This window comes from Quercus robur, chromosome 2 (genome assembly GCF_932294415.1).
Source record: "Quercus robur chromosome 2, dhQueRobu3.1, whole genome shotgun sequence".
Classification (NCBI taxonomy): Eukaryota; Viridiplantae; Streptophyta; class Magnoliopsida; order Fagales; family Fagaceae; genus Quercus; species Quercus robur.
In genome coordinates, this window is record NC_065535.1 from 68,112,831 (window position 1) to 68,128,793 (window position 15,963).

Sequence of the window (15,963 nt, forward strand, 5' to 3'; positions counted from 1 at the left end):
GTGCTGGAGCACAATTTGAAGACGAATGCCCTTATATCTTAATCTTTAGTCTCTACATAAGTTGGGAAAGACACCTCTTGCAATGAAATCTGCACCAAGTATCTAATATGTGGGCAATCAACTAACAAAGAAATCACTAATAATCTTGTAATTCAATTGACATTTCTTGGTGCATTCCACAGAGACATTTTAGGGATCAAATTCTCCCTCTCCTATTGTTGCACCTGTCAAATTATCCAAAAAATCTGATGAAGAAATTGCTTTACCTTCTTAGATAGACAGTAGACACTATAGTCCAGTAGAAAGACAAGCTGAAAAAATATGTACAAAGGCAAATTTTCCCGCGAGCTGACAATTTAACATCTGGTAAAATATATATTTCTTTTTCTTTTTTGAGAATCAACATTTGGTATGATCTAAGTGTAAATAATTGTTTAAAACCGGAGATCAAGGTTCAAAACTTCAAGTTCGACGGCTAGGAGTTGGGACACTTAGACCCATCATTTGCTCAGATTCTGGATTTGGGTCTACATTCTATAATATAGCCTGGAGAAGAAGCCATGTCGTGGCTCATTAGAAAGCAGGTAATAGATGATAGGCAAGCAAAGAGCACTAGTATAAATTTTAATGCACCAGATCAACAAGCAATTCCAAATGTCAACAACAAATTTCTTCTAAACAATCACAAGAGTGTACAGAAGAAATGAAATTTCAAAGTGGAATTACATCTGCTATATAAGAAATACTAATCACAAATCATATTTCTAACAAGTGAATCAATTTCTCAAAGTGAACACCATACCAATGACAAGCCGATACAAGATGTACAAGGGACTTCCCCAAGGGGTTAAATATGTAGAAAAAAAAAAGGGGAGAAAAGCAAAGACACGAGAGCACTCTGTTGTCAAATTTTCAACTACCACCTAAATCATTTATCACAAAAAGAATACCTATGAATAGTGAATACAAAGAATATATTCGTATCCTTTTTTCTTTTTCTTTTTTAAAGAATGATTAATTTTGACTTTGGTTCCTCTCTTTACACAACATGTGCCACTCCTGGAGCACTGCAGCTTGAAGAGCACGATGCTCAACCTCCTCTGCAGTTAACTTTGACAAGGTTGAAGGTCCCTTCGTTTTTCCATCTTCTTCACCATCTTTCTTCTTTTCCTTCTTTTTCTTCTTTTTATCCTCATCTTCCTCATCTTCATCCTCGTTTTCATCATCAGATTTTGGAGTCTTCGGTCGTGGTTGGGCTGCTTTCAGTAAGGCAATTCTTTCCATTGAGATCCTAAGCCTCTCAACAGCGGCCACCTTCACTTCATCTTCGGGCATGTACTCCACACCCCCATCAGTAAGATCATCCAACCATCCCTGTAGATCTGATCCAATCTCCTTTGTAATTGATGCATCAGAGGCTCTAACCACAAATTTGCACATCATGGTGGTTGTCTCATCTCCCAAATCCACATTTCTGCTCACTTCACTGGCACCAAAGATCATCATGCCCAGAAAACCGCCATACCAAGTTTTTGCAGCAAAACAAAGCTGTTTCAATACAGTGAATTAATTTATATTTTCTTTCAATAATTTGTTCCAAGAAAATAGCATGTAGGAAGAATGGCACTGGTCTAATCCCACAAAATAAATATATATTTCACATATAATTTCAGCTCCAAATACTTTGAACTTTCAACCATTTAAGATCCTAGTCAAGAAGTGATATTCAATTATTTTTACCAAGTTCCACTAATTATCAGAAATTCTTAGTTTCTGAAAAGAACGTATCAAAGCCAAAATTGAAATTTGCCACTGACAGATTTGTGCTCCAATTAGAACTTGAATTCAAGATAGGTCTAAGAAATACCAAAAGTGGTTTCACTAGAGAAATGACAACTAAACAGTAGGACAAAACTAGAATAAGAAAATGAACTGCAAAAGAGATTGTTGACTCATATATCAAGAAAACTATACCTGAAACCCTGCCACAGTCCGGATAATATGTGAACAAACTCTGTGGAATGGCTTAGAGGACAAAGATTTCAGTCCACTTAAGAAAGGTGATTCACCATACTGCTGTGCAGCCGTAGCCTTGAAGCCACTTCCTTCATATGTATATGTACCAGTGTACTCTATTACTGCTGGCAAACTGGGCCATAGGCGGAAAAATTCAACAGGAGAGATTTTATGCGGCAAAAGAAGCTCAGTCAGCGGAATTTTGTAAGGTTGACATCTCAAAATAATAGGCTCTCCTAGCTCAGGCCTTAAGCTTCTCTTTTGTCTCATGATTTGCGGATCCTCTTCAGTGTAGTCACCTTCATAATCTGCTGCAGCACCACTCCCATAGAATGGATAATATAATACTTGCACCCAAAGGGCACATCTCTCAAAATGAGTTACACCCACCGTTACACTGGACAGTACTGGATCCTACAAATAACATCAGGAAAATGGATAACAAAAAACTCACAAAAAAATAGAATCTTTTTGTGCAGTGGGGGGAAGTTTGTATTACAGTGAAAATAAGATTACACTGGATAGTACAGGATGTTACAAATAACATCATTAGGAAAATGGACTACAAGGCAGCAACTCCTTCATGTCACACTAATTTTAGAAGATGGCATCCATCAAGGGAATGCCAAGATTATGGCCAAAAAAATGAATGGAAAATAATAGTTAGGAACTCCACACATTCTGATCACTAAAGCCTGTTAAAACCTGGTAACAGACACAATACTCGTAACTATGGACCCCACCATATGTATACTAAGGGATTGATCAAAAACAATTTCATTGACTAAGAAAGACTATCATTTAAAGGAAAACTGGAGAAGGCTCTAAAAACCCCCCAATAAGATGAGCTGCTAAGGCAAATACTCAACAAACCCCACTCTTCCCCCCCACACCAAAAAAAAAAAGAAAAAAAAAAAAGAGGTATAAAAAAAGATGCAATTTAAAGGCAGGGAAATAAAACCTGTGAAACAAGATTACGCAGCTGCCGAACTGCTTGAGGAGACCCATCCATATAATATAATGCCCCAGACAACCCAACTCGAATGTCCACTCGATTTAGTTCAAGCTCAGTTAAATTTAAGACCTGCAACATGTTCATCAATTGTTGATAATGTTTCAATCAAGCACAAAACCAGAGCAATAAACACAATAGCTTGTATCCTACAAAGAAAGAGTAATACTTTTCATCCCTTAAAGCAGTCTCATTTAAGTGAATTTAAACCTAATACTATTAATTCTTTCAGGCAACCTCAAGCTGTTCAAAATAGGAAGCACATGATTAATTGTGTGTACCAGGCAATGAGCTGTTTAGGATACATGGGAGCTTATGTAATAAACTAACATGAAAGACTAATAAGCTCCTACCCACCCTTTTTTTTTACAAGTCCTACCCACTTAAACTGTGTACACATTTTATCGTGCAAATTCACAATATAATATCAGGTACGCTCCATAAAGTGTGTTATCAAAAGGAGGTGATTGTTAACAAGCTCATGAAAATTAGCAATTTTGTGAGTTCAAGCGAAGTGAATTCCTAGCTACCTTCGAACCACAAACAAACACACTCCATACCATATATGGTCATTGTTTCATTCTTCTCACCGAAAATGGAACTGTGGCAACATGCCATGCAAGTATCTTGAAATCTTAAATGAGTCCTATTTTGCATTTTTTATGAGTTTGAATTGGTATTATATTGCATATTAATGAGAACCATAAATAAAAGGACCTCCACAAATATTTGTAATAGTTAGAAGTAGATAATATTCCACCTTTAAATGCAGAGTGATCCTTCCATCACTTGAGTCTGCTAAATGGTATGCTTCAACATAGCATGGATCACTGCTACCAGTCAAAGAAATTGCAGTTGGAGGAACTTTCAGTGAAGTAGAGTCAACTCCTTTTGTCAGCAAAAGAGTTAATTCACTAGGTTCTGGCCTCCAAAGCTCTAAAATAGCCTTGTGAACCAATCCTTCCAACTTTCTATCCTGAGCTGCAGCTGCCTCATAAAATTGAACAGTTAGTTTGTGGTGGCTAAATGGGTAATCTCCCCTGGCTTCACTAACCGCTGACCACCTGAAAAAGATACAAACCATCCAAATCTTCAACAATCTCAATGCTATTAAATTACTGAGATGCTTGTTAAGAAATAAAAAAATAAAAAAAAGGCTGAAAATCACAGAAAAGCCAAACTACAACTGTTTAGCAATCATTCTTGTCTGCCACTCCAACAGGCTCTGTTTGACTTGTGAACAAATCCGTAATCAGATAGTACATTACAGTACAACATCAACATTTTTTTTGCTTTTTGGGGGGAGAATTAATACAGAAACATCGAATGCAAATAAGGAACATAATAGGCAAAGTGAAAATATGAAACATGCTAACCTGCTATCTGGATGACTTGTAACATATTTAATTCTCTGCAATATCATGCGGCTCTGATGCTTATTGACAGAATCAGACAAATTACTGCTTCTGAACTCTTCAAGTTCTTTAATCAGTAATTGCCCAGCCCTAGGGTTACGTGATCCCAGCCGCTGAGCACATAAAATAACTGCCTGAACATCTTGAAGCCTATTTGTTGTATCTGCAGATGAATCTATGTTGAACAAAACTTTGTGAATATTTGCTATAATGATGTTAAGCGGATCATCAGGGTCATCAGCTAGAAGTGGGTCCAATCCTTCTAGGTCAATGTGTTCTGCAATAGCCCAAATAAGGCGAGCACATATTCTTGGGGTATTCACCTGCCAAATGGACAACAGTTCAAGATGACATGCAAAATAAATAAAGGCAATTCAATATCCATTATACAGAAATGACAAAGATGATTAAGACCTAGGAATTGGGTAGTAATAATAAAGAAAACAGTGTGGACACAAAGAAATAACAACAAAAGAAAGGATAAACATCAAGGAATAGAAAATCAGTCAACAAATAATGACCATCTTTTGTTTTGAAGATGATAACGCCTTCCTCTAAACAAGCATTTCCATAATTCCTAAGAAATCCGATAGCAGTTGCAGGAAGAAAAAAACAAGAAGTGGCTCCTGCACCCAATATGACCGTGTGTTTCAAGCATCAAGTTTAAGATTCATTGAATCTTTCTGTTAGCTTATATATAGATAATATACATAGCTATGCTATAAAATGCTTTCTTTAGCACCACATTTGTCGGTTAACAGCCTGTGGAATCACCCATCAGCATCACTCATAAGATCAGCTTATTGATAAAATTCAAATTATTACGAAAAAAAAAACATAAAACATGAATAAACTACTGACAACATGCAGTGTAGCACACAAGAGGACATAGCCTTGTAGCCTCATCAATGTCAGTTTGATTCAATCATTTCTGATTATGATATAATTTCGAGAAAAACATAGTAATATAGTATTATATAACAAGAACCGTACCATTCTTTTTCTTCTGTGCAGTATTTTTTTTTTCCCTTCCTTAAAAAAAGGTACCGCAAATGAAAAACTACAACACATGAAATAACCATAATTCTTTTAAGTAATAAATACAAATATAATGAGTGGATACGATGCAAAATCAATTTATAGTCCAAATTTTCTGAGTCATATTTTTTTAGTGCAGGAGGAAACTCAAGCTCTATTTTTTTGATGAGTGTACCACCACTGGTTCCCAAACTATAGAGGATGAGATAGGGAGTGAAGATCTAGGTGCAGTTTTTTGTGCTGGGGCGGGCTTGCATTATTTGCATTGGAAGTTTGAGCTGTGAATCCAAGAGCATTTGGGGCTTAGGCAGCCTTGGATCTTTGAGCACGAAGAGAGCTTGAGAATGAAAGATCTTGGTGGTATACTTCTTGTAGATGTTAAAAAAGTTGAGCTAGAATAGGAGCCAAAGTGAGACACCATTATTTGATTTGCTTAGAGCAGTTTACATGGGGGGAGTCCGTAAATTCTTCATTGAGTCAAAATTTTTTCATTTAGTTTTAGAGGAAGGGGGTCGTTATTTCATGTTAAAGATTTTTGAGAGGGGCAAATTCTTTATGAGATCAGTCTTTTTGGGTAGGAATGCAGCACAATGGCTGATGTCTAGCATAGAACACCTTGTTATTGGGGTGAGTTCCAAACTGTTTTTTATTTTTAGAGAAGGTGACACAGCTTTTACTCTCCAATGGAGTTACAACTCTGCTGGTCAGTTCTTGCTGTTGACTGAGCTCAAAGCGGGTGGGTCTAGGAGGTCGATTATCATTCCAGAAGGCAAAGAGAGTCTTGGTTGGAGGGCTTTTGGCCTTGAACTTAGAAAACTACTGAACCCTTCTCAATATGCAGTGGGAGGAAATGGATTTCCCAAATTCATTCCTCAAGTGCATAGGTCTAACTTGGAGGCTGTAGGTTCTAGAACTTTTGCTGAAGTTGTGCAAGGTTTACATGGAAGAATAGAGGAAAGGAAGCAACCAAAGCAACTAGGAACCATTGCCAAAAGGAAGTTACCACAGATAGGGGAGGAGAAGATGGGAGTGAATCTGAGAATCTCTGGTGTTAAAGAGGGGGACTTACCGTTGGTGAAATATGACAGGATGGAGGTGGTGGGAGGAGCTAGGAGGGAGCTTTGCTCTCATGAGGTGGCAGAGGTTGGTGAGCAAAACCTGGCAGCCACTAGGCTACGTTTCCCTAGTATTAATTTGAATTCAAAAGATTTTGTTATGGGGAAGAAGAGTGATGCTAGGAGATCCTGCTGGTCTGGGAGAGGTCTTGTCGTGGAGGTTGATGTGATGGGGAGGAGACGGGTTTTCTGGGATAGAAAGAAAGGGGGAGATACGAAGTGCAGAGGGGATTCACGTGAATCTGGAAGAGAGACTTCTAAGGCTCTTAAATGGATTCAACGGAGCTCTAATCAGGCTGTAGTTAAGCCTTTTATGGGCCTTGGAACAAGCCCAGGCACTAGAGAGGGTCTTTTTTCAGGCCCAAGTTTTGTTGAAGTGGGAGAGAGTTCTTGGGCTGGTGAAGAAGGAGCTTTAGCCCAAGTCCCGTTGGAAGCAGATTCAGAGTCAGGGGTGTCGTCCTCCGTCATGTCTTTGCTAGCTTCTGGTGAGGCCGATGGCTTTACCGGTACTAGTTCCGGCGAGCCCACGCCGTTACAGGGTAAGGACGACGGTCCTTCCTGCGCCGGATCTTGCTCCGACGAGCTTGCGGTGGCTCAGGTGGTGGCCGATGGTCTTTTCTCTGCCGGCGCATGCTCCGACGAGCTCGCGGTGGCTCAGGTGGTGGCCGATGGTCCTTTTTCCGCCGGCGCATGCTCCGACGAGCTCGCGGTGGCTCAGGTGATGGCGGCCGATGGTCTTTTCTCCGCCGGCGCATGCTCCGACGAGCTCGCGGTGGCTCAGGTGGTGGCCGATGGTTCTTTCTCCGCCGGCACAAGCTCCGACGAGCTCGCGGTGGCCCAGGTTAAGGCCGATGGCCATTTTTTCGCCGGAATCAGCCCTGTCCTGCCTTCGTTTTTAAAGGGCAAGGCCGACGACTCCTTCCTTGTCGGAACTAGTTCCGATGAGTCCACGTTGTCACTGGGTAAGTCAGATATCTTGCTTCCATGGTCACCGGTTGAAGGTTTTTTACAAGGTGGCTTGGACAATAGTGCTGTCCCGCCGAAAACGGCCCTTGTATTTGAGCAAACCAGAGCAGCGGAGTTACCCACAATGGCTTTGAGTGTTGTCCCTGGGGTGTGTTCTTTGGTGGAGGAAGGGGTGAATTTTTCTGATATGGGTTTGGGTGGTGAAGTTAGTTCACCTATTCCTCTGCTGGCTATCACTCCCGGTGGGTTACCTCTGTCAGATGAGCTGAACCGGGATAACCAGGCAGTGGAGTGTGTGGATACTCAGGATACTACTAGATGGGTGAAGAATAGGCTCCCTGGTTTTAGTAAATTGGTGGGGCTGCCTTTGTGCCGTCATGAAAAGCTATGCATTGCTTTGTTACAGAAGCTTGAGAGGGAGACGGAGGCTGCCAAAGTGCTAAATAGGAAAGTTACAGAATCTAGGAAAGTGGTTATCAATAAGGACAAGGGAAAGAGAGAGCTGAGGAACTTGCAGTCTTCGGTTAACTACGATGGTAGGTAGTGGCTGGTTGCTGAGATTCTTTTCAGCCGGGGACTTTATGTCTTTATGCATTTAAAAATTCTCTCTTGGAATGTTAGGGGGCTGAATGACTGTCGGAAACGTTTGGTAGTGAAGAATTGTTTGCGTGAGTGGAAGTGTGATGTTATATGCCTTCAAGAAACTAAACTTTCTGGTATGGATAGACAGATGGTAGGTAATTTGTGGAGCTGTCCCTATGTGGATTGGGTGGCCTTGGATGCTGTCCAGACGGCCGGAGGGGTTGTGATGATGTGGGATAGAAGGGTTTTAGAGAGGACGGAGGTTTTGGTGGGCTCTTTCTCTGTGTCTATTCGGTGGCAAGGGGTGGGGGACGGTTTCAGTTGGGCGTGTTCGGGGGTTTATGGCCCAATAGATAACAATGCGAGGGGGTTAATGTGGGATGAGTTGGCAGGTGTTCAGCATTATTGGAATGTCCCTTGGTGTTGCATTGGGGATTTCAATATTGTCCGCTTCCCTAGTGAACGGTTGGGTAATTCCCGTCTCACTCCGGCGATGGAACTTTTTTCGGAGTTCATTGAGGATCTTAATTTGATAGATTTGCCTTTGGAGGGAGGGAGCTTTACTTGGTCTAGCGGGTCAGAGAGGCCTTCGATGTCCAGGATTGACAGAGTTTTGGTGTCTCATGATTGGGAGGAGCAATATCCGGATGTGACCCAACGGATTCTTCCTCGTCCTGTTTCTGACCATTTTCCTATTCTAGTGGAGGTAGGGGGAATGGCGAGGGGGAAAAGTCCGTTTAGGTTTGAGAATATGTGGCTTAAGACGGATGGGTTTACCGATAGAGTTCAGTCTTGGTGGAGTCGGCATTCTTTCTCTGGCACTCCTAGTTTTGTTTTTGCCAAAAAGTTGAAGGCTTTGAAAGAGGACATCGTTCAGTGGAACCGATTGGAGTTTGGTCATGTTGGTCGCAAAAAGACTCATTTATTAGAGACTTTGAAATCGTTAGATGTCAAGGAAGGGGAGATTGGCCTCTCAGAGGCAGAGATTTGTGAGAGAGCTGTGATGAGATCGGAAGTGGAAAATCTTCTCTCTATGGAAGAAATATCTTGGAGACAGAAATCAAGGATGCTATGGCTTAAGGAAGGAGATAAAAATACTAAATTTTTCCATAAGGTGGCTAATTCCCGTAGACGGTTTAATCATCTGAGTTTTGTGGAGGTGGACGGGGTGATTTATGAGGAGGAATCCGAGGTGACTGCTCAGGTAGTAAATTTTTATAAAAATTTGTACCACGAGTCAGAGGAGTGGAGGCCTTTTGTGGAAGGTTTGGAGTTTGATCAGCTTGATGGGTTGGAGAGGGGTTGGCTTGAAAGGAGGTTTGAGCAGGAGGAGATTCTTTTAGCCGTTAATGAGCTGGCTGGAGATAAAGCTCCAGGTCCTGATGGCTTCTCTATGGCTTTTTTCCACCATTGTTGGAGAGTGGTGGAAAGGGATGTTCTAGCAGTTTTTGAGGAATTTTTTCAGCACAATAAGTTTGAGAGATCTTTGAACGCTACCTTTATAGCTCTTATCCCCAAGAAAATCGATGCTTCTAATATTAGAGATTTCCGTCCCATCAGCCTGGTGGGGAGCTTGTATAAGATCTTGTCTAAGGTTTTGGCAAACCGTATGAAACGGGTCTTAGATCAATTAATTTCTGAGTCTCAAAATAGTTTTGTGGGAGGTAGACAGATTCTCGACTCTGTTCTTATTGCTAATGAGTGTGTTGATAGTCGTGTGAAGAGTAAGATCCCGGGGGTTATTTGTAAGCTAGACATTGAGAAAGCTTACGATCATGTGAATTGGGAGGCTCTTCTGGATCTTTTAAAGAGAATGGGCTTTGGGGAGAAGTGGTGTAGTTGGATTCGCACTTGTATTTCAACTGTCCAGTTCTCTATTTTGATTAATGGGGCTCCAGCTGACTTTTTTGGGAGCACGAGAGGCCTAAGACAAGGGGATCCGCTATCTCCTATGTTGTTTTTAGTTATAATGGAGGTCTTAAGTAGGATGATGAAAAGAGTTGAAGGTGCTGGATTGATCAGGGGTTTTCAGGCTATAGGCAGACGAGGTGTAGGGGAGTGTGTCTCGCATCTTTTGTTTGCGGATGATACTATCCTTTTCTGTGATGCGGATGTGGAGCAGATCCTTCATGTGCGTATGCTTCTCCTTTGTTTCCAGGCTGTCACAGGTTTGAAGGTTAATGTCTTAAAGAGTGAGTTGGTTCCTGTAGGGGAGGTTAACAATATTCATGCCTTGGCAGAGATCCTGGGTTGCCGGATTGGGTCTTTGCCTATGACCTATCTTGGTATGCCGTTGGGGGCTGCCCATAAGTCCCCTTCTATTTGGAATCCTATTCTGGAAAAAATTAGTCGGAAGTTGGCCGGGTGGAAGAAGTTGTATTTGTCTAAAGGTGGTAGATTGACGCTGATTAAGAGTACGCTCTCCAACCTTCCTACTTACTTTTTATCCCTTTTTACCATCCCTTCGCATGTGGCTAATAAGATTGAGAAGATTCAGAGGGACTTCTTGTGGGGGGAATCCAAGCTTCATTTGGTGGGATGGGATAAGGTGTGTGCTCCTAAGGTTAATGGTGGTTTGGGTATAAGGAAGTTATCTACGTTTAACAAAGCCTTACTAGGAAAATGGCTATGGCGGTTTGGGGTTGAGGAGACTCGTCTTTGGAGGAGGGTGGTGGCTTTGAAGTTTGGGGAAGAGTGGGGGGGTTGGTCTTCCAAACTGGGCAGGGGTGTTCATGGGTGTGGCTTATGGAGAAGTATCCGAAAAGGATGGGAGGTGTTTAGCAAACACATCCGGTTTGAGGTAGGGGTGGGGGATAGAGTGAAGTTTTGGACGGACCAGTGGTGTGGGGACTCACCACTCCATCTTTCTTTCCCGGTAGTGTACGGGATTGCTTCTAATAGAGAGGCTTCGGTGGCCTCGTCTCTTGAACGTTTGGGGACCGAGGCGCGGAGAAGTTGGAAGGTTCTTTTACTTAGGAATCCAAATGATTGGGAGACGGGTGTGGTGGATGATTTCCTTCAAATCATGGGTTCTAACTTACCTCAATCTGAGCAAGGAGACCGCATGGTTTGGAAATTGACGAAGAAAGGGGTTTTTGACATCCGCTCGTTCTACAATAAGCTCCGAAGCTCCTTGCCTATTACCTTTCCTTGGAAAGGTATTTGGAAGGTTAAGGCTCCTACTCACGTCTCCTTCTTCGTTTGGACTGCGGCTTGGGAGAAGATTCTTACAGGAGATATTTTGCGGTATAGAGGATTTGATTTTGTAGATTGGTGCATTTTGTGCCGTTGTAATGGGGAGTCGGTGAATCATTTGCTTCTCCATTGTGACAAAGCTTATTTGTTGTGGAGCATGGTTTTTAGATCCTTTGGGATTTCTTGGGTTTTGCCAAGATCTGTTGCAGATATGCTTTTAGGTTGGTGGAGTTGGTTTGGAAAGCATTCTTCTGGCGTTTGGAATCTAGCTCCGTTGTGCCTAATGTGGTGTATTTGGAGGGAGCGTAATTGGCGTACTTTTGAGGATAGGGACAAGTCTGATGACCAGCTGCTCGCTTACTTTAGTGGTTCTCTTTTTGATTGGTCTAGGGCTTGGGGACTCACCTCTAGTGATTCTATCCCTATGTTCCTTAGTTCTCTTCTCTGTAATTAATTTGCTTTGTGTTGTCTCCGTTTGTTTTCTTTTTTTTCTTCTCCTCTCTTTTTGTTTGTTTCCTTCTCTGTAATTTCTGTTCTGCCTTGTGTTTTCATGAGGTAGCTTTTATAATATATCTTTCTTACTTATCAAAAAAAATATAATGAGTGAGGAATTGCAGCAGCCACATGCATTGCCAAGATGTTACATCATTAGTAAGTGTAAATATAATTGTTCAACTGGAGTTCACATACCTCACGTAGATCTTTCACAAGTTCACGTTGTAATTTTTGCAACCTTGTCTCATTTAAAATTTGATCTTGAGAAGCTCCATCTTTCACCCTCTTTACACCACCCCTCGTATCATAGATATGGCACAACCTAACAAGCAACTTCAGGTAGCAATCAATTGCATAGGTCCGACCATCACAATCCCACTTGACACAAGGTCTACACACTTCCACAACTTCCAAAGCAGGCTCCGTCCAATTCAGAGCACCATAACCAGTTCCATATGCTAAAGCTCCAATGACCCTGCTCTCCATGCCTGAGTTCTTTTGTTCAGGCAAAGGTAGGGACAACTGAAAGCAACTTTCCACCAGTGATGCTACTAACTCCTCCCTAAATAAGCTTTTACTTGTTACACTATTAAGATCATCTCTTATTCTTGCATCCTCAAAAAGTGAAGCAATATCAGTTCCTGCAAGAGGTTTCTGACCTCTTCGAACGCTTTCCTTTGCAAATAGATCAACACAGAGAGCTGTCCTACAAATGCAAGCCAAAGCATGCATGCGATCTGATTCTGCCCTCAAGTTTCTCACCATAAGAAGCAACCTCCTAAACAATGAAACCTACAAAAAGAAGATTTAAAATTTGAGACCACGCTCAAAACTCAACCCTCACACATCGATAACTTGTAAGTATTTCCAATTCCACCACAAAATAATATATAAAAAACCTTGCTGCTAGAGTTACACATGTTTTAACCACTTTTACATGGCTTGTCCATTTATTCCTCCTTTTTAAGTAGCACTAAAGCCTTGAATAAGACCGCCAATTTACACTTCTAATCTATATAAGAAGCTCATAAAAAAACAATACATTCTCATTCATCAGCTCATTAACTGGAAATTCTTCAATAATAAAGCGCATTAAGCTCACAACTCAATAGTACTAACCAAGAACATAGTTTTTTCAGGTTTCATTCTCTATCCTCGCCAAAGTGACTACAATTTTAGCTTCTAAAGCTCAGGCACTAATTATTTTTTAATGGCTAATTGATTTACCAACATGTGCTTCAAAAGGTTTGAAAAATTGCACTCTACCAATCTACCAATATCCTTTCATCCCCAAATCGTTAAAGTGCAAAACTTAGTTACAATTACTTAGGTGCAATTCAGTAGGTTCTCCAAAATTCAAACACATGGTTGCATTGACCAAATAAAATGCAAAAAGTGTTATCTTTTCCAAGGACAATCAACTTCAATGTAGCTACGTGCTTGAATTTAATGGGAAAACCTAATATAATGCACCTAAGGAACTGTAATTAAGTTTTACCCATTGTTAAAATCCACTTATGTAAATCACCTGCTTCAAAAAGAAAGCCTAAACTCATGAACTAAATGCAAATACAATTACGGGTAAAGTGCAACTCTTTAAACCACAAATTGGCAACTCAAACTCGACCCAAGAATTTCCATGACAACCACTCCACAGTATTGTAAACTACAATGTACACACCAAATACATGAAAAATTCAAATTCAACAGTAAATAATAACACCCATAGAAAAGAAAAATGAGCACGTGCACCTGCATATGAAGATCAAGAAGGTGTAGATTGGTAACAACAGCCCTAACAATACTCTCTCTGGCAGAAGAGAATTCCTGCCTATCCCAAAGCGTGAGAATCGCAATGATGGAAAGCGAAGCCCACTCGGTCTTTCCTCCAGGTACATCAGCCAAATACAACATGTTAATCCCGACTTCGTAGATCAATGCCGGATCCAATGACGAAGCCAAGAACGGTGCCAAATGCGAAACCACGTCCGAAACCCCGACGAACCTTTCCGCATTTGAATCCAATACACTACTAGTTGAAGAAGAAGAAGATTTTGATAGCTTCCGAATGACTTCAACGGCATCTGAAGCGACAGCCTTGACCGCATACACTATCGGAAACACCGTAGCTCTGAAGCTCTCCACCGGCAATACCAAAGACCTGGCCATCAACGCATTCCGCTTCTTCCACACGAAGTCCACCATTGAAGAAACCCAATTGGATCGAATCGCAAGCGAGTTCTCGCTATCGACGAGCTTATCTCCGGCCAACCTACTCATCCGCTTCGAATCGAACTCTTGGAACAACCTCCCGACGGATTCGAATGCGACTTTGGAGACGTTATCGGATCTATCAAGCATGTTGAGGCCGATCCGAGTCCACCAGGTGGAGACTCGGTCGAGGAGGCTAACACTGTTCTCGCATAGCGTAACGACGTCGTCGCGAGCGAGAATGCAACCTAGGGTTTCGGTGATGGAGAAGCGGAGGTTATCGCTGCTGGAATCGAAGCAGGTGTTGATCTCTTTGGTGGAGTCGGTGAGGAGCTTGGAGAGCCGGTGGGAAGGGAGGGCGGAGAGGATGGAGATTGCGGCGGCGGTGACGTCAGGGTCAGGGAAATCGAGATCGGAGCGAACGCCGGTGATGACGGTGTCCCAGAGGTCGGAGGTGAGACGAGTGGAGCGGATGAGATCGAAGGCGAGCTTTTTGGAGACGGCGGAGGCAGGGGAAGCGACGATTTCTTCGACGGCGGATTTGGCGAGGATGGAAATGTCGCGACCGGCGGCGGACTGCTGGAGGGCTTGGAGGAGAGCTCCAGTTTGGCGGAGAGCGTCGTTGGAGCGGAGGTCGGCTTGGATCTGAGCGTAGAGGATGTCCATGATTGTAAATAGAGGGGAGATTGAAGTATAGAGGATTTGTTTTGTTTTGTTTGGTTTTGGGTTAGGAATTGAAATAATTGGAAATGTTGGACATGAGGAACGAAGAGGATTGGATTTTTGGAGGAGAGATGGGAAGGGAGTGTGTGTGTGTGTGTGTGGGAGTTTAGCTTAAGCTGTTTTTGTTGAGAAATGCGGCCATGGTGGCTCTGTCAACTTGTGTCAGGGGCCGGTTGGCAATGGGGAAGGGAAAATTTTTAAAGAAACTATAAAAATAAAAAATAAAAGTTTATAAAATATTACAAAAACAATATATATATATATATATTTTTATAATAAATACAAAGTACAAATACAACATTTTTATATAATTTTAATTTTAGTAATGTGCTAATAATATTGTGACGTCACAATATTTTTATAATAATTTTCATAATATTTTTATAATAATTAATTTGGCAAATTTGTATTCATTTTGTCCACAATTTACTCTCTTAACAAGTATAAAAATATTTGGTAAGAATTGGTGTCATATTTTGGCCTTTGTTACTTAAAATTCATACTTATTATCCTTCAAATACTTCATCACTACTAAAACTTAAAATTTTTAAATTTCTTCTCTAATGAGTTTAAGGGTCATTTTGGATTGAGGAAGAAGGAAGGGGCTGTTGGAACTCTTTTGTTTGTAAATAAATAAATATATATATATATTTATATATTTATATTTATATATTTTATAGACAATAAATTGATTGTGATAAGTTTACAAAAAATTACTTTTTTATGTGGGAAATAAATTTATTGACAGGTAAATGAAAATATAATATTTTACAAAATGTATTTTTTGAATTTAAGGTACAAATAAAAACTTTAACCAAAATTTAAAAAATACATTTAAAAGAGGGTTTTTCTTTTTTGGTTATTTAATCTTGGCTTACTTCTTGGCCAATCCAACCCTTGTGATGAATTATAAGCCCTTCTGTCTCACCTGATATAAAATATATATATATATATATATATATATATATAACAAATTTCTCCATTATATTAAACTTTGTTGTCCAATAAGATTTTTTTGGTATAGATTATTGGGTCTGCTATGGGTGTTTTTGTGCATGTATTAAGATAGAATTTTGTAATGTAGTCAAGCCACTTTCTTTTTGAAATTAATATATTTTTATTAGTTTTTCCTACTTCTTAGGGCAGGTGGAAACTTTTTAAGTGTTTTTTTTTTTTTGGGTAATAGATACAATTG

At 40.7% G+C, this 15,963-nt stretch overlaps 1 protein-coding gene across 1 annotated transcript; it reads right to left on the reverse strand.

Annotated features, from left to right (window-relative positions):
* Positions 1 to 697: 697 nt before the first annotated feature.
* Positions 698 to 14,945, reverse strand: LOC126714672 (protein TPLATE). The gene is made up of 7 exons (XM_050414928.1): positions 13,587 to 14,945; positions 12,030 to 12,626; positions 4,405 to 4,766; positions 3,789 to 4,092; positions 2,978 to 3,100; positions 1,975 to 2,430; positions 698 to 1,548 (listed from the first exon to the last, which is right to left on the reverse strand). The coding sequence occupies exons 1-7, from the start codon at positions 14,709 to 14,711 to the stop codon at positions 1,015 to 1,017; spliced, it is 3,501 nt and encodes a 1,166-aa protein (XP_050270885.1). The 5' UTR covers positions 14,712 to 14,945; the 3' UTR covers positions 698 to 1,014.
* Between the last annotated feature and the right edge of the window lie 1,018 nt (positions 14,946 to 15,963).

Coding starts and splice junctions, on each gene's coding strand:
- LOC126714672 (XM_050414928.1), bottom strand. CDS start 14,711: ATGGACATCCTCTACGCTCAGATCCAAGCCGACCTCCGCTCCAACGAC. Junction 2,431..2,977: donor TGCGTAATCTTGTTTCACAG/GTTTTATTTCCC, acceptor TGTTATTTGTAG/GATCCAGTACTGTCCAGTGT. Junction 1,549..1,974: donor GGACTGTGGCAGGGTTTCAG/GTATAGTTTTCT, acceptor GTATTGAAACAG/CTTTGTTTTGCTGCAAAAAC.